The sequence below is a fragment of the Oratosquilla oratoria genome, chromosome 12 (genome assembly GCF_046742065.1).
Source record: "Oratosquilla oratoria isolate Oo_2021 chromosome 12, ASM4674206v1, whole genome shotgun sequence".
Taxonomy (NCBI): domain Eukaryota; kingdom Metazoa; phylum Arthropoda; class Malacostraca; order Stomatopoda; family Squillidae; genus Oratosquilla; species Oratosquilla oratoria.
Genome location: NC_134788.1, coordinates 5,536,793 through 5,562,594, shown reverse-complemented (window position 1 = coordinate 5,562,594; position 25,802 = coordinate 5,536,793). Strand labels below are relative to the sequence as shown.

Below are 25,802 nucleotides of genomic sequence, written 5' to 3'. Positions count from 1 at the left end.
GGAATGGAGAGGGAGGTCAGCAATTAAGTGAAGTGGCTTTGTTGTGGATGTACTGTGTCTTGCTACATTGCCTCTGACCCAGGGCAGTGGATGGGATACAGGGATGACCCGTTATCCATGAGGAGCTAAGATGAGAGGGAGGAGAGGGTGGTGGATAGGAGTGGAGCAGGTGGGAGTGGGTATGTGCCTCCTTTGGCATGGCAACTTCCCTTATAAAGGGGAAAAAGCTCTTGGTGTATATATATATATATATATATATATATATATATATATATATATATATATCCATATATATATCCATATATATACATATATATGTATATGTATATGTGATATGGTTTAACGTCACACACTCCCCCCTATCAGGAGGCTAGGACGGTGCCCCTCACAGAGGGCTTTGTAGCGTGGAATTTAATGAACCACTATGCCCTTGGTTCAACTTCGCTGGTGCCAGGATTTGAACCACCCTCACCTCGACCTTCGTCGCAAGTAACAATGCCCTAACCTGCTCAGCCAGCAAGCTTCTAGATATATATGTATATATATGTATATATATATATATATTTATATATATATATATATATATATATATATACACATATATACATATATATATACATATACACACACACACACACAATTTAATTTAATAAGAACAATCAAAGTGGCATTTACATACCTGGATGAAGAAATGGTGAGGAAAATCCTAACCACCCTGATAAGACCAAGATTGGAATATGCAGCAACGATATGGTCACCAAGTACAAAAAAATGTATAAAAAAAACTTGAAAGAATACAAAGAGCAATTACAAAATTGGCACCAACACTCTCAAAACTATCATATGAAGAGAGACTACAAAAACTTGAACTACAGACACTAGAGCAAAGAAGAGAGGAGATTTGATAGCTATTTACAGAATCATGAAAGGCATAGAAATTACTGATAGAGAGAACCTGATAAAATGGGATGACAGAAATACAAGAGGACACGGAAAGAAAATAAAAAAAGACAGCTATAGAAGAGATTTGAAAAAGAACAGCTTTCCTCACAGAGTAATAGACAGTTGGAACAAGTTAGATGAGAAAGTGGTGTGTGCAAAAACAATACATGAATTTAAAAATAGTTTAGATAAAATGAGATATGAAGACGGGACCCCACGAGCATAGCTCCCCTTCCCGTAAAATACAACTAGGTAAACTAGGTAAATACTTTACTTCAAAAGAAATATGTTGGGAAGAAATGACACTGAAGGGGGGAGAGGAACTCTGGGGCAATGTCCTGCTTGACATGACCATTGAATACACAATGACCCAGTTGATTAGGGAAAATAGTAGATATAGAGGTAGTGAAGAACCTTCAAAGCTGGACTTAATACTTACGACAGAGCCTGAGATTGTTGATAAAATTAATTACAAAACTCAGACACCTCATCTCAAACACATTCAAACTCCTTCTCTCTTCCTCTCTTATGTTCCATGTTTCTGCCCCATACAGTGCTGTTAGCACAATCACCCCTTCATACATTCTCCTCTTAGCATCTATTCCCAAATGTCTATTCCTCATTACACTTTTTAATCCACCAAGGCATTTATTTGCTTCTCTCAATCTACATTCTACCTCCACCTCCACTCCACCTTTTCCTCTCCTAATCCTCTCAATCAAGATCCTCCCATAAACCTTCCCAACTACACTTAACAAGCTAATCCCTCTGAAACTACTACACTCACACTTGTCCCCTTTTCCCTTGTAAAGTGGAACTATACAGGCACTCCTCCAGTCCTCCGGCACTCTACCCTCTCTCCAACAAACATTAAATAACCTCACCAGCCAGTCCACTATTTCTTAGCAACCCTAAGAAATGTCTTGTGCTCCACTTGTCCACCATTTCTTTCAGTGCTCCTGACCGAAATGTGGTCCTATTACCCATCAGGACTATGCACCATATTACACCTATATTCTGTAGCAGTGCACTCCATTGTTCCCTCACTGGATCATCACATCTCACCCATCATATGATGTCATGTATCATCATGAGCGTGCCCTCGTCAACCTTGTCCTCCCAATCTGTCGACCCTAACTGACTCTTAATATGACTGCACGCCACATGGAGCTAACCTGCGATCAGGTAGTGACCAACCAATTTGCCACACAGTGAGAAGAGTTTTTGTCTGCTCATCTCATCCATTACATCCAGGATCTCGTTGTCTCTCCTGAACATCAGGTTTCCGCTCCCGTCCCTCTCTAGTCACAGTTCCGACACCATTCCTCCTTCGATTGGTTCTGGTGCCTTCAAGACCAATCCAAACCAAGCTGAGTATTCCACTATGTCCGATGCCGGTAAAGCAGTATCAGCCACTAATATGTCATTGAGGTAGGAATCCATGCCCTTCTTTATCACTTCAGTCTTCTTCAGCATTGTCTTCAGGATCCTTGTCATTATCCTCGGAGCTTAGCACAGCCCAAATCCCAGTCTGGTCAAGCAATATATTTCACCTTTATATCTCATTAGTTGGCATTTCCATAGCTTCTTGTCCATGTGAATTTACAGGTAAGCTGCCCATAGATCTACAGTCATGGACACACCCTTCATTTGGCATCATTTATGTAGTCTCATTACATATATCTACAAAGTCATCGTCAGTGTGATACCTGCCAAACTGGTTCAGCTCTCGAAAGTCCAACACCGGTCGTACTTTATTCCTGGCTGCACCATTGCCATCAGATGCAAGATTCTATCCTTCACTGGCTCCTCCCAAGGACTCAAAATTCCCTCATCAATCCACTGCTGTAATTCGATGTCAAAGTCATCCCTCACCCCTTTTCCAAGAGTCTGTTCATAGAAGCCGCCTTTGTTCGTCAATATAGGTGAGCCTCCTGTCATGGTCATGTTGATCATGTTCACAATACCTCAACCATGACAGTATCGTGCTACGCATGTTGCTATGCACCTCCCCGCCGTGCCCTACATGCCACAGGCCCATACTTGGAGCGGCATGAGTCTGGGACGCAACAGAAACAACGGACCCTCTGTGCAAGTGTGACCCTCCTAGGGTGATAAATGCGTGTAAAGGTACTCACGGGCCTGTAGCGAAGGAGCCCGGATCCAAGAGAAACAATGGGCCCCTTGTGCGCAAGGACGCTATGGACAAGAAGTGCTCGCGAAGGTGCCAGTGGACCTGCAGCGGAGGAGTACAAAATCGGTGACCCCGCCGACCGAGGTTAAGGGGCACGCACGCCAAAACCAGGCGGCAACGTAGAGCCAACATTTATCTGGTCACATTGTATTGTAGGATTAAGGTATTAGGTAGAAACATTTTTGTGAGCCCTCTCCACACAAGAATGGTGAAAGATGTGAAGTTGGGCAAATAGAAATAGGATAAGTTAATTAAGTACATGTTGGCACCTGTGCTATGGCACCAGTGTTTTGCGGCCTGTGTATATAAGAAGGGGAGCAGTGGTCCTTAGGCCCACTCCCGCTCCTGCGCCCGCTCTCTGTTCTCGCTCACCATTCAGTAAGAGACATATATATATATATTTTATACTGTGCTAAAATATAATTCTTGTTGCTTTTTCAATCGTCTTTATTTATCCCCGTGTAGAGAAAGAATATCCAAAGCGAGGCTACGTTTTGAATCTAAATTTCTGGATTGAAGGAACTACTCGAATCCTAAGTCTCGCTTCGATGTATCAACTTAAACACAGAGCCTAGATTCGTGACACTCCTTTGAGGCACCACTCTACCTCCCACTTATGGCCATCAAATTTTGTCAGGTGCTGCCTTCTCGTCAAGGTTGAGCTTAGTGGCGACACTGCCCTCCATGGCCCTCATCATTGTCATTCCTACATCTATTTCCGGCCTCTGACAGCTCCTTCCCATCTATTCTGTACTCAAGTCGTATCACCCCAACCCTCACTTGTCTGGCGACAAACGTGACTTCTCAGAGGTGTGTAATTGCATCCATTCCCAGCACCACTTCAATTTCCTCTATGACTGTTCTAATAATAAGCACTCTTAGTTGTATTGGAATGCCCTCCACCATCATTTCAACTTCCTGATCACCTTCGAACTTTGCCTCCTTTCGTCAACTGTCATCAGGGCCGTGTCTCCCAGTTTGAATCCTTTAATCAGGTTGGTCATTACAATTGTGGCTGAACAGTTGGAATCTGTTAGTGCTCTTGCACACCTTCCTCTCAATCAGACATCTACAATCGGCATACAGTTCGGGAGCACCTTTACATTGATTGGGTGGCAGCTCACACAGCACCCCTTGTCTGTTTCTCTGCTTGCATTGTCAAGCGATATGTCCTGGTTCTCTACATTTGTAACAGATAAGCTCCGCCTCTCCACAATCCATCACGAGGTGGCCAAGGCGCCCACACACATAACAACGCATCCTAGGGGGTCCCCTCCATCCGTTGTGGTCACCCCTGGCCTCCCACATTTTCCCTTTTCTATCGACTGGTGGCCTCTGATCCAGCAGGTCTCCCCTCTTCCTGGGTGAGTCATTGTAATGGCATCTCGATCCTTGGTTTCATAAAAGGCCTTTTGATTTCTTTGTTGCCACTGCAGCTAACAGCCTACCCTTCTGTATCCATGTGAGAAGTCTAGCACGGACTACCATTACACCCATGCTTGCAGACACGTCATCATCTCCTTCCTGTAGCCCAGCAGATATGTGATCTGGGAAGCTATTTACAAACATCATTATAACTACTTGTCTCAATAGTCCTCCTAATCTCCTAATTTCGTTGGCAAAGATGTCGACCTGTTTGTCAGCCCAGCACATTCTTTGTAACCTATTAAACAATTCAAACGCACTTTCAGCAATTGCCTCTTTGAGCCTCTTTTTTTTTCTGGATCTTCTTGATTTCACTCTTGCATTTCTAGGTAGACTATCTACAGAATAATGAAAGGAATGGAAGTTTTAGACAGGAATGACTTGTTAGTGTGGGACAATGGTAAAATGAGAGGACACGGAAAAAAACTGAAAAAGGACAGTTATAGGAGAAACTTGAAAAGGAACAGCTTCCCACACAGAGCGATAAATACAAGGAACAAATTAGACAATGAAACAGTATGTGCTAACACTATGCAAGATTTTAAGATAAAACTTGATACAGAGAGATACAAAGACGGGTCACCACGAGCATAGCTCCCTTCCTGTGTATTATAACTAGGTAAATACAGTCTCCTCTCAGTAACCATTCCCAAATGTCTGACAATGTTAAATGCTTGCATTAATAATGTTTCTTGTCTATGTCAATGACATGATGGAAGGAACAAGCTATGCAACATGTTTGCAGATGATGTAAAAATTATGATAAGTGGAAAAAAGGATGGTAGACTACTGTTAAAAAGATTTAGACAATATTTTTGCATGGAACAAAGAATGGGAAATTAAAAAAAAAAAAAAAAAAAAAAATGCAGAATATTGTAAATATGCAATAGTGGCAAAAGACCATCCTTAAACTACTACTCCTAGGGAAGTGAACCCATTACAAATACAAAAGAAGAGACAGACTTGGGGGTATTGATAAAAGATAATCTGTCACCTGACAGACATATCAGCATGATCATGGGAGAGACATATGGACTACTGCAAAAGATTAAAGTGGAGTTCCACTGTATGGATGAAGAGATGATGAAAAAAAAAAAAAAAATTGAAACTCTGATTTGTTCAAGACTGGAATATACATCAGTAGTATGGTCCCCACACTGGCGAAGTATATAAGCAAGATCAAGAGAATACAAAGGGGAGCCACCAAACTGGTCACCAACCTAGCTGATAAACCATATAAGGAAAAACTAAAAGTACTGAGTCTGCCAACTTTGAAAGATTGAAGAGAAAGAGGTAATATGATTACAGTTTTCAGATCACTAAAGGGGATAGATTCCATTGACAGATGAGATCTCATGGGAGTAAATTAAAAAAGAACACGTGTCTAAATGATGTGAAGAAACAGTTTTCCATACAGATGCATAAATACGTGGAATAGCTCAGAAGGTGACATAGCCCAAGCTCAAAGAAATACATGGGTTCAAATGTAAATATGACAACTGGAAACCAAGGATATAGATTGAGTTGGAACCGCACATGAATTTTAGTCTAGGTATGATAGAAAATTAGGGAATAGGAGACAGGACCCAGTAAGCATTGCTTATTTCCTGTATACTACAATAAGGTAAATAAATACAGGTGATTACACCTCTCTTTTGTCTTCTTTCATCCAGTGTGAATGCACACAATAGAAATTAGCCTACCTGTACATGTGGAATGGAAATTATGTGCTGGGGTAGAAGTGCTGAAAAATTGTGTCTATGAGTCAAAATCTTAGCGATGAGTTGCCCCTCCTGCTCCAAGTGGGCTAATGAGAACTTTTCACGTGTCTTCAGGGGTCCAAATGCTCCAAGATGCTGCAAAATAAAACATCTACATTAAAATTAATCCAGATATTACTTTAATCTATTTTTTACTGATGGGTTAAATCAAAGTTGAATAAAACTACACGGTGGCAGTTACGATAAAAGTATGGATTTATATAACTGTTTTACTGAAGGGGTATTATACAGTTCAATAAAATATATTGGTAACAATCATAATAAAAGTATAGAGTTTGATTTGTTGTTTACCAATAGGGCACCACATTGAAATAAAAGTGTCTGGCTGCAGCCCAAATAAAAATAGAAGTGGCCCGAGAACAGATCCCTGAGGAACTCCACTCACATAATTTTTCCATCTAGAAGTTTTGCCATTTAAAACAACTCTCTGTTTTCAATCATTCAACCAATTTCTAGTCCAACTTAATAGGCTGCCAATTACTCCATGTGGAACTAATTTAGTAAGTAGTCTTTCATGGGGGACAGTATCAAAACCTTTTGCAAAGTCTAGATAGTTCAATCTATATTGTTTCTTTTGTCATAACTTGAGATGACTGTGTTGTAGAATTCGAATAAGTTAGTCATGCAAGAATGTTTCCATCTAAATCCATGCTGGCTATCATTTGTTTTCCCTAAAAAAGCGTAGACCCAGAGGTGACTTGATACAGGTCTTTAAAATTGACAACATCAAAAGTGACAAAATTTTCACACTGAATGAGAATCAGACAAGAAACAATGGTCTTAAACTGTCTGAAAATAGATTAAATTTGTAAGTGGGTAGAAACAACTTTGCCAACAATGTAGTTAATGAATGGAATAAACTTCCTGCAGAGGCAGTGCAATGTAGTTGAGTTCGAAGATTTAAAAATCATTTAGATAAACACCTAAGCAAGATGCTGTAATGATTATCATTTATTTTGTGTGTATATATATATATATATATATATATATACACACATATATATATATATATATATATATATATATATATATATATATCTATATATATCATTTGTCTGTTTGTTTATCATTATTTGCTTGATTCTCTATTATCAGTTATATGTCAATTTATTATGATTCACCTGTTTATTATTTAACTATACCTATGTATTTATTTATGCATTTTATTTATTATTTACATCATTATAGTTACCTATTCATTTATTTATCTATTTTTATGATTTTTTTTTTTTTTTGGTCCGACCTAGATATGGACCAAAAGGTCTCCTGTTGGCATGCTCTGCCTTTGTAATCATTTGTAGTTACTTTCTAAATGATGTTCAATAGCATCTCTGATGATAGTTTCCATTATTTTTCCTATGATTGAAGTCACCTTTTTTGAATATTGGAGTGATGTTAGCTAGCTTCCATGCTCTTGGGACATCTCTGGATATGATGGATTTTTTTTTTTAATAATTTCTAATGGAACAACAATCTCATTTTCCATTTCCTTTAAGATTCTTGGATGCCAACCATCAGCCCCTGGTGTTTTATTAATTTTAAGTTTCTCTACACACCTTTTAATTTTTTCTTTTGTTATATTTACCGTAGAAAGGTTACCCTAGACTTTTCACAGGTTTCAGTTTGGAGTTCACTTTGAGGTGTTTTGTTTATGAATATTGAGCTAAAATAGTTGTTTAAGATATTACACATTCCTTCGTTTGAATACTCAAGTTGACCATCAGCAGATAATAGTGGGCCAATGTGATTCCTAATAACATTTTATCTCTATTGTTACTGTAGAATTCTTTGGGATTCTCTTTGGATTTATCAGCAATATTAATTTTGTATTGTCATTTTTTATTTTTTATTGTCTTTTTTAAATCTCTCTGTATTATTACATAACTTTGATAGTTGTTAGGTGCACCCAAGCACTTGCATTTCTTATAAGCCTGTCTCTTTTTACCAATACTTTTTTCAGTTTCTTTGTTGAGCCATTTTGGGCGAGCCTGATTTGGGGGATGTCTGTCCTTAAATGGGATATAAGTATGAATCATCTTAGTAAGCATATTTTGAAATATATCCCACACCTGATCTACAAGTCTTTCGCTTAAAATTGCCTCTCAATCTGTAAGCTGAAGCTCCTGATGTAGTCCTTTGAACTGAACTTTACTAAAATCAGGTATTTTAGATGCACATGTATCTATTCTAATTTTTTTTAGCAGTTTGAATCTAAGTTGTGGTCACTATTTGCAATCATTTCACCAACCTCCACATTATCATGCTTTCACGGCTAGTGATCAATAGATCGAATAAGTTTCCATGTCTTGTGGGTTCTTTTACATGCTGAACTAAGTAAGTGTCACTGAGAAAATCTATCAAGTGACTACATATATGGCCATGTTCAAGGGTCATCCAATCAATGTCAGTAAAATTGATTATCAATAAGTCCCAGTTGCAGAAACTAGACAGTTCTTGAAACAAGTTTGTCATCTGCGAATGATAATGTTTTTGGCCTATATATTACACTTACGTTCATTTTTTGTCCATTTGTTTGGGTTAATTCTACTCACAAACTATCAGATGCATCCTGTTTTATTTTCTCAAAAACACAGGCATGGACATTGCTTTTAACGTATAACAGAACACACCCACCATTCTTGTGGTTTCAATCCTGATGAAAGTGTTTAAATCCCGCAATATTAAATTCAGCTTCAAACTCTTTACCATTTAACCATGTCTTGGTTATTCCTATCATATCGAGATTTTCACTAGATACCAGGACGGAGGGAGGAGGGTGGAGGGGAGTGGAATATGTAGGGAATGGAATGGGTGGGAGTGGTTTCTATGCCTTTTTCTTTTTGGCTATCCCCCATTAAGGAGGAAAAAGCCATTGGTATATGTATGATCAGAGAGAAAAAGACGAGAAAGAGTTTGCTAAAGAAATTCTGAAAGAGATTCAAGAGGGACAGAATATAAAGAAATTGAGGAAACCTATAGGAAAATACTCAAAAGAAAAACAATATAGGCCACTAAAAGTAAAACTTAGGTCTCAAATGATAGCAGAGGAAGTACTATCTAGAACAACAAAACTAGCAAATAGTGAACATTACAAAAATGTATGGATAAAAAAAGAAATGAGCAATGAAGAAAAAGAGAAAGAAAAGGAACTTAGAAATGAAGCAAATGAAAAAAATTAAAACAGAACCGAGACTGAAAAGAATTATTTTTTTGGAGAGTGGTGGACCTGAGGCTGAGAAAATGGTATATCAAGAAAAAGGATACAAAGTAGACAGAAAAGGATGAGAAAGGAAAAAATTAAAGATAGCTTATACCAACATAGATGGAATGATTTCAGGACTGAATGAATTAAATGACTATCTGGCATTAGAAAAACCAGACATAATAGGAATTGTAGAAATGAAATTAAAAAGTCCTCTACCACCAAATACTGTGGGACAAGGTCTATACAACCATTGGATGAAAAATAGAAAGGAAAAACAGGGTGGGGGAGTATTATTTTTGACTAGGAAAGACTTAAATGTGACAAAGATAACAGAAGGAAAAAACAATGTGGAATCAATTATGATAAAAGTTGAAAACAGTTACATGAAAAGTAGAAAATATGTAGTAGTGTATGTGCCCCCCCTGTGAACTAATTTACTGAAAGAAGAAATATAGTAATTATGGGTGATTACTCAAAAGAAATATGTTGGGAAGAAGAAATGACAGTGAAGGGTGGAGAAGACCTCTGGGGAAACATACTACTTGATATAACCATTGAATACACAATGACTCAGTGGGTAAAGGAAAATATCAGATATAGGAACAATGAGGAACCATTGAGACTAGATTTAATACTTATGTAAGAACCAGAAATTGTGAACAGAATTGATTACAAAACTCCAATAGGGAAGAGTTACAATGTACTAATAGAATTCGAACTAAAAGAGCAAATGGACTTAAGAAGAAATGAGAAACATAGAAAATGAAGACTAATGTACAACAAAATGGATTTTGAGAAACTCAAAATATTCTTTCACAATGCAAACTGGGATAACTTCCTAATTGAAGAAACAAAGATGGAAGAGAAATGGAATATACGAAAAGAAATTCATAATGAGGGAGTGAACAAATATGTACCACAACAGAGGCAAGGGAGAGTATACATAAAAAGCTGGTACAACAAAAAATGTAGTGAGGCTAAGAATAAAAGAGACAAAGCTTGGAAAAACAGATGGAATAAAGATGAAAAAAAATGAGTAAATGGCAAACATATATCAAACTAAGAAATGATTATGTAAAAATGCGCAGAAATGAAAAGAGAAACTATGAAAGAGATACAACAGAAAAATGCAAGGAACAACTTAAATTATTTTACAGTTAAAAAACAAACAAGAAATGGAAAGACTGCACCAAGGGAATTATGAATATAAAGAAGTAGAAATAGCTGAAATTATGAACAATCATTTCAAATCAATATTCACAAATGAAAGTTCACAGAACTGTGAGGAAATAGGGAAAGAGAGATACCCCCAATGAAGGAAATAACTGTGACACAGAAGGAAATCAGTGACCAAATAAAAAACCTTGATGTCAGAAAATCACATGGTCCAGATGGAATTGCAAATTGGATATTGAAAGAATGCATACCGGAGTTGATGGACAAAATATACAGTATAATTAAATACTCAAAGAAGGGAAGGTACCACAGGACTGGAAAAATGCAAATATTGTACCAATATATAAAGGAGGGAACAAGGAAAATCCAACCAACTACAGACCAGTCTCCCTTACAAGCACAATAGCAAAAATATGTGAAAAAGTTATCAAAAGTAGATGGGTTAAACATCTGGAAGAAAGAAAATATAATGAATCCAAATCAATTTGGATTTAGACAAGGAAGATCATGTACAACAAACCTGATCTGCTTCTATTCGAGACTAATAGAAATAATACAAAAAAGGAGTGGATGGGTGGACTGTGCTTTTCTAGACCTACAAAAAGCATCTGATAAAGTACCACACAAAACACTGATTAGAAAAATAGAATTAATAGGTGGCATCAAAGGAATATTATTAGAATGGATGGAAAACTTAACTGGAAGGAAAATGAGGGTAGTAATTAGAGACAAATACTCAACCTGGGAAGAAATGATAAGTGGTGTACTGCAAGGTTCAGTATTGGCTCCAATCATGTTTGCATACATACGTACATACATACATATACCAAGGCCTTTTCCCCCTTTCAAGGGAGGTAGCCAATCATGTTTGCCATATATATAAATGACATGGATGAAGGAGTGGAATGTTATATGAACTTCTTCACAGATGACACATAAATACTGAAGAAAGTACAAAAGAAGATTGTGAATCATTACAGATAGACCTAAACAAAATCTGGAAATGGAGTCAAAAGTGGGAAGTAAACTTTAATATCGAGAAGTGTAGTATAATGGAGTTTGGAAAAAGTAAAAATAGAATATTGAGAAATTATAAAATTGGTGAAGAAGAAGTAAAAAAAGTGAACTCTGAAAGAGATCTTGGAGTAATAACCAGCAAAGACATGTCACTGGACAAATATATCAATAAAATAGTCGGAGAAACCTTCAAACTATTAAGGTCAATGAAAGTGGCATTTGACTATGTGGATGAGGAAATAATTGAAAAAATATTAGTTACACTAATAAGACCAAAACTGGAGAAAGCACCAACACTATGGACACCCAGTACTAAAAAGAATATAAAGAAATTAGAAAGAATACAAAGAGTAACGACAAAATTGACACCAGCTCTCTCCAAATTAACATACTAACAAATATTGACCAAATTGGAATCACCAAATCTAGAACAAAGAAGAGAAAGAGATCTACTGACTATTTGTAGAATCATAAAAGGAATGAAAATCCTAGATAGAGATGATTTATTAAAATGGGACAACAGAAAAACAAGAGGACATGAAAAGAAACTCAAAAAGGATAACTATAGAAGAGATCTAAAAAGAATAGCTTCCCACATAGAGTGGTGGATACCTGGAATAAATTAGATAAGGAAACAGTGTGTGCAAACACTATTCAAGATTTTAAGAAAAAACTTGATGCTGAAAGATACAAAGATGGGTCACCCTTCCCATATAATACAACTAGGTAAATACACGTATATATATATATATATATATATATATATATATATATGCATATATATATATATATATGCATATATATATATATATATATGCATATATATATATATATATATATATATATATATATATATATATATATATATATATATAAATATATATACACACACACATATATATGCAGAAAAAACCACTGGGAAATAAGAAGCTTAGTCCGAACGTTTTCGTCTATTTAAGACATTATCAAGGAAAACGCTCGGACTAAGCTTCTTATTTCCCAGTTGTTTTTTCTGCATATTATTTTCACGTGTGCCTTGTGAATTACTGCAATATATATATATATATATATATATACAATATCAAAGTGGTCTCTGGATTATCCTATGGATCTCTGTCTCTTCATGGATGATGTCACCATATGTAGCCCTACCTCTATGATGCCTCCAGTCAATGAAAAGGGAGGTAACAAATAGAATATAAAAAAGGGTATACTGAAATTCATTACATCAAGAATATTGAAAATGAAATTGAAATGTAGCAGATGTACTGTAGTGATATAATGCATTATATAATTACCTGTATAAGTTGGAGTGCGCATCTTAAGTGAATGAAGAGAAGAGTGTCTAACTGACTTTGCCCAGTAATGGGGGATGGTGTTTCATACTGCTGCTGTACTGAAATGCAGCCCTCTGTTGCCATACATGGACTTGACAGTTCTTCAACACATTTCTCCACTATCTGGAAAAAATCATACAATTAAAATATACTCATCTGTGACCTCTGTTACAATAGTTACTTACACAATTTCCTCTACTTTCTGGCTTTCTTTCTGTGACAATAAATTACCCTCTTTCCAGTTTACTAGAATAATACATTTATCTTTATCTACCACCTCTCTTATCAGTATTTCTCTACTGTTAGATACTTTTCACACCTTTTCCACCCTGTCCTTTCCTCTCTACTTTGTTTTTCTATAATTTTCTTAAATTAGACAATTTCCTTATCATGTATCCATATCCACCCTTTTTGTAGTGCTTTGCAACCTGGATGTGATGGGATGAATCCTATTGTCATAATCATCTTAGATCATGTTTTGTTTTTGTAGTCACCTCCAGATCAAAAGGTTGAAGTAAACTCTATGCATAAAACATCTAGTGTTTATCACTCTACATCCACTTCAAAGATATTAGAGTGGCAACAAGGTTAAACGGAAAAGAACTAGGCACAGTGCTGGTATAGTGAAAAAGGCTATATAACAATGTTTTAAGTGGTTGGATTGGGGTAATAGAAGAGTGCATCTGATTTTCAGAAGGACTGCATGAAGCATGCCGGCTATATATCATTTCTTTCTGAAGACTTCATGAACCAGTGAGGATTGATTGTTGTTGTAGTGACACAGTGTGGTTTGCGACTGAACCATCTGGACTTGATGCAGAGTCAAGGTTTTATTTAAATGTTTATTTTGGAACATAGCCTACACATTGACATTTTGGTACATTCTTTGTATTGTTAGACAGGGTGGTAAATCAATCAAAAATTGATCCACTTGATCCATCAAAGATTACTTTGGATCTAGAGGCTAATCTTGGTAGCTTGTCTATCACTGCGGAAGTTAAAAAGAAGAATATTCTTTTAGTGTCATTGGGATCACAAGTTTTTAAAGTTCTCGGTACTCTTTGTGTGCCAGATTTCCCAGTTTCCAAGTAATATGATGTTACTGTTTCTTTGTTGAGAGCACACTACATAATAAAAACCTTCCTATCACAGAAGACTTTTGGTATTCCAACGAAGAAAAAAGAGGAAGGAAGAGTCTGTGAATGAGTTATTTGCAGAACTAAAAAAGCTAGCCAATGACTGTGCATTTGCATCACAATTTGATTCCAGAGTGAATGACCAATTGTTTATGGCAGTAGAAAATGAAGTGTATTCTTCAAATTTAGTAGCCTTTGATATAGATTTAAGAAACATAACCTCAGTTAAAGTTTTGGAAAAAAATTCTTATTTTGGAAAAAGCTTAGGTTAGTGAGCAAACAACATCACAGTCTGAGGTTAAATTGGTGAGTAAAGTTTGTAGACATTGTGGATATTTACATGATAGTTGGTCGAGCAGGTTTAAAAACCTTAGATGTAATTTCTGCCATAAAAAGGGTCATTTACAGAGTGTGTAAAGAGGAAAAACCAGCTCTCCTAGGTTTCAATCAACCAATCAAATCAGCCATCGTGAATCCACTGCAGAACAAAGACCTCCTTCATAGCATTCCAAGATTCACATGACCGTGCCAACCTCTGCCACATCACTCCTGCAAACTTCTCAATCTTATCTCTCCACCTTCTGTCTGGTCTCCCTTTTCCACACTTCCTATCTTGCAGCATCCACTCAGTAACACACTTGTTCCATTGCTCATCAGTCATTCGCACTAACTTACCTGCCCAGTTCCATTTCCCCTCTTTTACCGCCTCCACAATATCTTTCACTCTAGTCTGCTCTCTCACCCAACTTAATCTCTTTCAGTCTCTCAGCATTATTCTCATCATTGATGTCTCCATTCTCCTCTGTGCAGTCCATAGTTTTGTTTCCATCGCCTTTGTCAGCTTCCAGGTCTCATACCCATAGATTATTGCTGGCAGAATGCAGCAATTGTAAACTTTATGTTTAAAACATAAAGGTAGAGAGCCTCTCAGGATTTGATTATACTTACCATTTTCCAACCAATTGTAATGTGTCTTTTTATTTCATTATCATGATCTTTCTTCACTTTCACCATCTGGCCTAAATAATTATACTCTTCAACTTCTTCAAGATTCTCACCATCAATTATGATTTCTTTATTTTGAACTTTTGTGTTGAACATTACTTTGGTTTTACTCTTATTCATTTTCAAACCTACTTTGAGACTTTCCTTGTTTAGATCACGCAGCATATCTTGCAAATCTTCTGCTCTTTCTGAAATAAGAATAATGTCATCCACAAATCTTAGGTGGTTCAAATATTCACCATTAATCTTTAAACCTTTCTTTTCCCAACTCAACCTTCTGAAAATATCTTCCAAGCAAGCTGTAAATAATTTGGGTGAAATTGTATTGCCTTGACATACTCCTTTCTCGATCTTGATCTTTTCTGTATCTTTATGTAGTCAAATTATAGCAGTACCTTTTGCATAGATTTTTTCTAAAACTCTTACAATCTGTTCATTTGTACCCTGCTTGAATAGTGAGTTTAGTATTGCTATTTGTTCTACTGAGTCAAAGGCCTTCTCATAATCTACAACATAAAGGTATATTGTATTCTGCCATTTTCTCAATTAGTTGGTTTATTGCCTGCAAATGGTCTAGAGTTGAATATATGTTCCTAAAGTCTGCCTGTTCTCTCAGTTGGTTTCCATCTAAAACTTGACTCAGTCTATTTGTAAGGATCTTGGAGAATACTTTATACACATTTGATAGCAAGCTAATTGGTCCTTCTGATCTCCTTTTTTATGAAGCAAAATCACTATAGCATTGCACCACACATCAGGAACACTTTCTTGAAGTAAGCACTGGGTGTACAACTGAGCTAATTTAATATGAACTAATTTCCCTGCATCTTTCAACAGATCTATCAATATACCATCTTCCCCAGGTGCTTTTCCTAGTTTCATATTTTTTAGAGCAAATTCTACTTCTTCCTTTGTAATCTCTGGCACACTTCTAATGTCTACACATGAATTTACTGACTCAACTACAGTCTTCGACAAGTAAAACTCTTGGTAAAATTCTTCTACTCTTTTTACCATTTTGTCTCTGCATTTAATGATTTCTCCATTTCTATCTTTCAAACATATCATTTGTTGTCTTCCTAAAGCATGTCTGTGCTTGATCCCTTCAATACTTTTACCTTTCCGAATAGTTTACTCTATTTCACCCATGTTTCTCTTTCTTTTTTTCTGATCTCTGCCTTTTGTTGATAAGCTTGTTTAGCTCTACTCTTTCTATTTCATCTCTCCTGCTTTTAATCTGCATGGTCCTTCTTCTTTTAATTAGATCATTTGTAGCTTTGGAGTATTTGTTTTCTCTAATGTTTTTTGTACTTCCTACTTTCTCTGCTGATTCCCTAAGGATATTCACTAAATTCAAATCAATGTCTTCCATGATGTCCTCATTAGTTCTTACAGCTTCGAATCTATTTTTAATTTCTAACTGAAATTTCTTATCATTATCCTTAACCTTTGCCAGACTTATTCTCTTTCTTAAAACTAGTTTATTTCTCTCAGCTATGAAACTGAATTTAGCAGTGCAACCTACCATTCTGTGGTCAGTACCTATATTGACTTTATTTATCACTGTAACATTGCTAACGCTTTTGCTCTCATCTCCTAATATGAAGTCTATTTCATTCTTTACAACCTACACACTTTTGGAAGTGTTCATTATCCTCATGTTGTAGTTCTCTGCAAAATTGACTAACATCTCACCTCTGTCATTCCTTTCACCTACTCCAAACTTCCCAATGCACGTCTCATCTCCCATCTTCTTCCCCACTTTAGCATTAAAGTCGCCTATTACCAATGTGTACTTACTTTTTTTTATCCATTACCTGACTTAAATGATCATAGAAGGACTCAATTTCATTGTCTGAACTCTGTGAAGTTGGTGTTATGCAAAACCTGAACTGTTTTTAGAGAGTAGCCTACCATTTACAGAGCCTAATCACAATCCAAGCTACCCTGTCTGACAAACTACTGAAATTTACGTTACCAGCAACCTCTCAGTTGATCAAGAATCCTACTCCACTAGATCTTTCTTTGTCCTCTATAGTAGAACAAGTGAAGATCATCTTGTAATTGTATCAGCTTTTCTTTCACTCTTTGGACTTTGCTCAGTCCTACAATGTCCCACTTGATCTTGTCTAGTTTTTTCATTAAACTCTCCGGCCTGTGGTCTTCTGAGAGAGTTCTTATGTTGTATGTATAGATCTTCATTTTCTTCATGCTGTTTAATGTTCAAGACTTGGATCTGCTTGGACAGTGCTTACTTACATTCAGTGGCACACTGCCTGTAAGCACACAAGGCAATGCAGTTGGACCTTTAGGAGACCATGATCCAACAGGAATGCCCGGTTTTGTTTTGGTTGTGCTATTCATAGTTGCTATGAAGGTTTTTTTTTGGCAGTAATCTCACCTCTATGCCAACTGGTTTCTGGTGAGATATTTCTCTGGTGTCCCCTTATTCATTATATTTGGTGAAGCCCTATATATCTATAGGGTGCCCAAGGGTCCACGAAGTCATTATGATGGTACCCCATATATCTATGAGGAATTTCCCTGTTTGCCATCAGGGACATGTCAGTTAGTAATGAGTCCTGCAACTGTGCGTGTGAGCTACTCTTTGTCTGATCTTTCTTACAAAACCTGTTCAATATGGGTGACCCTGCAGAGATTTCCTCTCTATCGACATAGCTTTTGTAATCATTAAGATTCTCAAGCCTATCCACCACATCAAGGTGTCAACTCTCGGATAGGTCTCCTAGGTTTACTCGTAATAGAAAGAAAATAGAACATAAAAATTCAATTAGTAAAGGCAAGAGGAAGAAAAACATTAAGGTCCTGAATGATGGTGAGGAAGTTAATGATGATAAATTGTTAACTGTGAAAGAACATGTTGGTGCTCTTCAACATTATAAAGTTTATTTCAGCTTGAATATGGGACTTGTACCATTTGAAGTGGACAGTGATGCTGCTGTGTCAACTTTGACCAAAGAATGGGTAAAAAAGTTTAATTTGGAAACTGAACCATGTCAGAAAAGCCTTGCTGCATATAATAGAAACAGAGGTTTTAGGGAAAGTAGTAGTTCAGGTTCAATATAATTATTATGCTGCACCAACTTTTTATGTTGCCGATTCTCATAACACAAATTTATGTAAATATGAAGAATAAAATTGGTACTTATCTGGCTGGTATAGATGATGAACCTAGAGTTAAGAGAATAGATAAGGTAAGGGTAGAAGGCATGATTAATAACTGCTGTGTAGATACTCATAAACCCATTTCAGGTGGTTTGGGTAAATTGTATATTAAAAGTGATGTGAAGCTAAATTTTTTTAAAGGCACATACAGTACCACATGATTATAAGTGAATGATCAAAGATGCCTTAACATAATCAATTCCACATTGTTTTTTCCTTCTGTTATCTTGGTTACATTTAAGTCATGTCAAAAATATTACTCCTCCACCCTGTTTCTCCTTTCTATTTTTCATCCAATGGTTGTACAGACCTTGTCCCACAATGTTTGGTGGTAGAGGACTTTTTAATTTCGTTTCCACAATTCCCATTATGTCTGTGGACAACAAACCATGTATATGAACTGCTCCGGAGCATACAAACTATGCATATGAACTGTTCTGGACCACCTTCAAAGTTGGGGTCCAAAAAGGTACAAATGCCTTTTGTAAATCTAAGAAGACACAATCTGCCCATCCATCCCTTTCTTGAATTATTTCTATTAGCCTCAAGTAAAAGCATATTAAGTTTGTGGCACATGATCTTCCACATCTAAATCCAAATTGTTTTGGATTTAGTATTTTGTTTTCCTTGAAGTGTTTAATCCATTTACTTTTAAAAAATTTTTTGCATATTTTTGCTATTGTACTTGTAAGGGAGACCAGTCTATAGTTGGTTGTCCCCTCCCTTGTATATTGGTACAATATTTGCAATTTTCCTATCTTGTGGTACTTTTCCTTCTTTGAGTGTATTTTGTCTGCTAGTTCATCTATACATTCTTTCAATATCCAATTTGCACTTCTATCTGGCCCGTGTTATTTTCTGACATCAAAGTTTTTTATTTGGTCCCTTACTTCTTTCTGTGTCACCATTATTTCTTTCATTGTGGGGGATCTTTCTCTCTGTCCTTCCTCCCAATTTTATGAGCTTTCAATTGTGAATACATATTTAAAAAGTTTGATAATAATTTCAGCCATTTCTACATCATTTATATATTCTTTATTTCTTTTGCACAGTTTCACTATTTCATGTTTGTCTTTTAGTTTGTCATTTACATATCTGTAGAATAGTTTAAGTTGGTCCTTGCATTTTTCTATTGTGTCTTTTTCATAGTTTCTTTTTTCTTCCCCACATTTTTTTTACATATTTGTTTCTTAGTTTGATGCATGTTTGCTATTTGGTATTTTTTTTGTCTTTTTTCCATCTTTTCCAGGCTTTGTCTCTTGTATCTTTAGATTCACTACATTTTTTGTTATATCAACACTATATATATACTCTTTTTTGTTTCTTCTTTGGTACGTATTTATCTGTTCCCTCCTTGTATTTTTCTTTTAATATGTTCTACTTCTCTTCCATCTTTGTTTCTTCATTCAAATTTTTTTCCCAGTTTGCATTTTTTTTTTCGAAGTCCGCTTTATTATACATTAGCCTTCCTTTTTTATGTTTCTCATTTCTTCTCACATCATTTTGTTCTTCTAGTTTGAACTCTATTAGTATGTGGTCACTTCCCAACTGGTGTCTTGTATTCCATTTTGTCCACAATTTCAGGCTCTGATATGAATATTAATTCTAGTCTCAACAGTTTTTCATTGTTTCTATATCTGGTATTTTCCTTCACCCATTGAGTCAATGTTTATTCAATGGTCATATCCAGTAGAATATTTCCCCAAAGTTCCTCTCCATCTTTTACTGTCATTTCTTCCTAATATATTTCCTTTGAGTCACCCATAATTGAGTCACCCATAATAACTATGTTTCCTCCTTTCAATAACTCAATGCATTCTTTGTATCTTCCAGTATTTTGGAATTATCACTATCAGTCCAAGCCTGTGTTTTGGTGTCGGGGCAAACTGCGACAGAAAAAAAGAAAAAAAAAAATTGTGTAATATATATACACCAACAATTCTTCAGATGTTAGAGACTGCCACACACTTTCTGGAGTAAGCGATCATTTTTCCACTACTCCGTGACAGCCAATCACACAAACCGAAGGATGAGGAGTTGTACTGTACTGCCGGTTAATCGTCTGGTAGAACATGGGACCTGTGGGTATGTGGGTCCTAGTCCACGTTCCATTCTTGGTTGAAAGGAAACTCGACCTTCTGTACTGCCTTTATTCTTCCAACACTCTTCCAAAAACTTCCCAAACCGGGGAAGGGAGGAAATTGAGAACTTGCGTCCCCTTCAGTCTCCTACTAGTTCCAAGACTAGTGTCTGAGACCATACGCGTTCCCTTTAAAGGTACATTTTCCTCCAGGACTGGTTCCCTTTTAAAAAGGGATAATTTGACGAAGAAATTAATAGCCTGGGTTGGCTGTCTGGCAGTGTTTACGTGACATCTCTCTCTCAGACCACGTGAGTGTGTGCAAATACATTGAAAAAGTTTTTGATCCCTTCTTTCCAATAGAGATTATGAATATAAGTGATATAGTAATATTTTTACATGTGTTTGTTGACGAATACAGTCCTTTTTATGGATTTCATTATAATTAATTTTAATTATTACAATAGTAATTTAAAGATATTAGAGCTGGATGATGAATCAATTTCTAAGTACATCCAAAATTTTAGAGGGATAGCTTTTCTCTCTGACATAGCTTTTCCCTTGGGGAAAAATTGATTCATGTCGACTCTAATATCAAGCCACTTTCCGTCATGGACTTGCATAGCCTTTTTACTATGTGTCTGCCCCAGTGGACTACAGATCTTTGTCTATCAATCTCAGTCTAGAACAAAAATTATTTTACTCTTGTAACAACATATAACATGGATATATTGGAGCACTTAAATGTGGACACTACCCTATGGGTATGCATTCAAACTGCTTTCCTAATAGCTTTGCCTGGCCTAATGCTGGGGTTGGATTGACTCCACTTACACAGATCACGTCACTCTACTTCAAAAGAGCTCTCCATTTAAGAAGACAAACTTGGCTCCTATCGAGGCGTCCTAATGACTATCTGTCCAGACTTCCTTGCCAGAAACAACTCGTAAAAATTGAGTTTCAAAGGGGTTTGGAAAGGGGCGCACTCCATCCTAGGAAATGTACCAACCAGGTACTACAAGAGCAAGACTTAAGACAAGATCCATAAGACCACTAAAACATTCACATTTATGACAAAATTCTGCGATACATTACAGATTCCTATTACAAACTTCTTTTCTTCCAACATAAACTTAAAAGAATATCGTCCACTTTGAATAATTCTATGATACTACACAGAAGTTACAAGCAAGTACAAAAGTATAAAAGTGCAAAAATAGTAAATCCTTACAACTAGGAACAGATTTGATTTGCCATCCTGCTGAGGGATGGTCCTGGGGGTCTGGATTGTGGTGTCCCCTGTTACAGTATTGAGGGGTCCACTTGCAGAGGGGTTGTATGGATTGTGAGGTGTATTTGGTGTTGGTATTACTTGTGGTTGTGTGTTATTATGCATTTGTATTAAGTGTTGCATTGTCCCCTGTAGATTAGACATCTCCCTGTCCATATTGTTAATCTGTTGTTTTAAATTCCTTACTTGTGAACAAACTCTCTGATGGGACTGTGTAAGATTTTGTGTTTCTGTTACTGCTTGTTGGACTTCATTTTCCAATTGAATTAATTCCGTAAAAGAGTCATCCAAACCATGAGGCATCATTTTTTCAAGTGTGCTTTAACCACTTACACCAATAAATTCCTAAAAAGGTGAACATATAACATAAGACATATCTGTTCAATAACAATACTTGAGAGGAATACAAAGTATAAATCATGACAAAGATCAAGCTCAAGAAAAAACTATTTGTGAAATTTCTACCACTACACTATGTGACCTTCTTTACTGTAATTAGGTCTCGTGGGTAAGATGGAATCAATACCATAAAGCTAAAGAATCCAAACAGCTGCCACCATTCTGTCGTGGCGAACCGCGACATAAAAAAAAAAGAGAGAAAAAAAAAAATTGTGTAATATATATAGATCAACAATTCTTCAGATGTTAGAGACTGCCACACACTTTCTGGAGTAAGCAGTAATTTTTCCGCTACTCCATGACAGCCAATCACACAAACCGAAGGATGAGGAGTTGTACTGTACTGCCGGTTAATCGTCTGGTAGAACATGGGACCTGTGGGTATGTGGGTCCTAGTCCACGTTCCATTCTTGGTTGAAAGGAAACTCGACCTTCTGTACTGCCTTTATTCTTCCATTCTACTTTTCGTCCAATGGTTGTATAGACCTTGTCCCACAATATTTGATGGTAGTGGACCTTTTAATTTTGTCTCCACAATTCCAATATGTTGGTTTCTCTATTAACAGATAGTCATTTAATTTGTTTAGTCCAGAAATCATACCTTCTATGTATATGTTATTTCTAATTTATTTTTCTTATCTTTTTTGGTTTATGTTTCCTTTTAATGGTGTACCAATATCTCAGCCTCAGGTCAAGTACTCTTAAAAAAAAAAAAAAAAAAAAAAAAAAAAAAAAAAAAAAAAAAAAAAAAAAAAAAAAAAAAAAAAAAAAAAAAAAAAAAAAAAAAAAAAAAAATCAGTCTCCGTTCTTCTCTCATTTTTTTTGTTTTTGTTTTTTATTTCTAAGTGCCTTTTCTTTTTCTAATTCCTCATCGCTTATTTCCTTTTTTATCCATACACTTTTATAATTTTCACTATTTGCTAGCTTTGCTGCTTTTGATAGTACTTCTTCAGCTATCACTTGAGTACTTAGTTTGATTTTTAGTGGCCTAGTGTTTTTCTCTAGAATATTGTCCCATTCTATGCACCTCCTCAATGTCTTTGTTGAATTCTTGTCCTTCTTCCTGAACTACTTTCAGAATTTCCTTTGCAATTTCTTTCTCGTTTTCTCTTTGATATTTGTATACATTATGTTTTTCTTTAATACCATAAACTATAATGCACTTTTTTATCCACTGTGTATCTTATCCAGTTTTCTTTTTCTTTAATTACTTTAATTACCATTTCTTTAGCATTTTCCTCTACCTGCTGTTGTACTATTTCTTTAAATGACTGAGAAATAGAGTAGGGGTTACTAAGTTGGATAAAGTGAAAAACGAGGAGGTGAGGAGGAGAGCGGGGTTGGAAAAGGATTTGGGAGATAGGGTTGATGAAAGAGTACTGGGATGGTTTGGACACATACAAAAAGAATGAGGAAAAATTAGTAAAAGAAGTGTGGAAGGCAGAGGTGAAAGGAGTGAACATGGGAGAGCAACCAAGGATGAGATGGATGGATGGGGTAAAAGAGGCATTGGGAAAGAAGGGGATGTCTGCTGAGGAAGGAAGAGAGAAGACAGAAGATAGGGGTAAGTGGAGAATGGTTGTATATAGATGATCCTGTGATGTACGGAAGGGAGTGGGTGGGGGATGGAGGGGTTAGAGAGTATGTGTGAATGATATTTTGATGCAGCCCGACGAGATTTCTCCCCGTCTTCTCTTTTTCTGCATGAAGGGACAGAGAGGGGGTCACCAATTAAATGAAGTGGCCTTGCAGTGGGTGTGCTGTGTCTTGCTGCATTGTTTCTGATCCAGGGCAGTGGGAAAGATGCTGGGATGACTCATCATCTAGGAGGACCCAAGACAAGAGGGAGGAAGGGGTGGTGAATAGGAGTGGAGTATGTGGGGATGAAATGGATGGGAGTGAAATTATGCCTTTTGACTTTGGCTACCTTCATTCTAAGGGGGAAAAAAGCCCTTGGTATATGTATGTACTATAGGGAAACTCGCCGTGGAAAAATAGTTAAGTGTTCTTCATATGAATTGTTTGTACTTTCATGGCCTTTTACACCAAACTCTCAGTTTTACTCCCTCTCTCATTACAACAGCCAAGTTACCCTGAATTGCCACCTGTCATGGCGTTCTTTGGTCAAACTGGTATATACTGAACCAAACTGAACAATATTCAACTTTCCATTCTCTACTGAGCTCCCAGTTGTTCCTTGATTGAATGACTAAATCTAGTTCAAACTGAAAAGTTATGTGCAGTCAATATTTCGAACACTTCAGTGGCACCCCTTCAGACTAGTCATGCTATTTTCTTCCCTTTTCAGTGACAAATCTCCACTCATGGAGAAATGCTGAACCACTTTTAAACTTTTAACATTCCTTGTTCCTGCTATCCCCTCTTTCTTTTCTCACTCCTATGCCCCTACCTCTTTTCTCATACTACTATTGGAGGTATATGAATGCCACCACTGCACTGTGTTCCCATGAGTGTCACAAAAGAAGATTATATGGGGTATAGTGAGGGATATGAGGATCCCTCTTTCTGTATTTTTCTCCCACAAGGAGTTATAATATGCTCTAACTCAGCCATTCTCCTGATAAAGAGAGAAAATGCCACTGGTGCTTATACATAATTCTACCTCACCTGAGATTGGTCCTCCTCTGGCTCTTCATCGCATTCAGCATTGAGGAAGTCAAAGCACTCTAAAGCTGATTCAACAGACAAGCTGATTTCAGATGTGTCACTGTCCCTTCTGCTTTGAGATTTCTGTCAGTTTATAGATAATATGTTAAACAAAACAAAATATATCAGATAATTGAAAATAATTTCAAGAAAAAGGCACTTTGATAATTGAATTGAATACAAAAATCTGCACAGGTAAATAAAATTTGAAACCATTAGGTTGTAGAAGACTACATAACTAAGATAATAAAAGAAAATCTAAAAAAAAAAAAAAAATGGCTTCATTATCATATGCTGAGAACAAACAAGAGCCTCTTCAATACCACTGTAAAATAAAAAGATTTTATTGTGGAAAACAACACATCATTTCAGTCTGCTTAAGGATGAACCCTGGTCATGCTAAGGTTGAAAAAAATATATATATACAATAAAAGTATATATACATATACGTATATGTACATATATATATACTGTATATATATAATGATAATAATTGAAAAATAGAAGAAAAAGAAGAAAAACTATATATACACATACAATATATATATATATATATATATATATATATATATATATATATATATATATATATATATATATATATATATATATATATACATATATAAAGTAACGTAGATGTCGTAACACTACAGTAAAATAAAACATAAACCCACTCTCGGAGAAAGATTAGCTGAGATACAGAGTAAACCGTATATTTCGACCACTAGCTGTGGACCTCTGCACCAGTTACTCCTGAAGAGGACCACAGCTAGTGGTCGAAATATATGGGTTACTCTGTATCTCAACTTATCTTTCTCCAAGAGTGGGTTTAAGTTATATATATATATATATATATATATATATATATATATATTATATATAGTATATAGATATATATGTATATGTATATATGCATATATATGTATATATATATGTATATATGTATATATATATACATATA

At 36.1% G+C, this 25,802-nt stretch overlaps 1 protein-coding gene across 9 annotated transcripts in view; it reads right to left on the bottom strand.

Moving 5' to 3' along the window:
* LOC143030920 (rho family-interacting cell polarization regulator 2-like) overlaps nucleotides 1–25,802 on the bottom strand; it is a 276,625-nt gene that overhangs the window by 22,064 nt on the left and 228,759 nt on the right. For all 9 annotated transcript variants that reach the window (XR_012966948.1, XR_012966950.1, XR_012966949.1 and 6 more), the window contains 3 exons: nucleotides 24,803–24,925; nucleotides 13,039–13,200; nucleotides 6,265–6,417 (listed from right to left, as the gene is read on the bottom strand). Coding sequence is in view for 6 of the 9 variants with exons in the window: in XM_076194178.1 (XP_076050293.1) it covers nucleotides 6,265–6,417; nucleotides 13,039–13,200; nucleotides 24,803–24,925 (438 nt within the window). In the remaining 3 variants the exon portion in view is untranslated. The remainder of the gene's footprint in view (nucleotides 1–6,264; nucleotides 6,418–13,038; nucleotides 13,201–24,802; nucleotides 24,926–25,802) is intronic.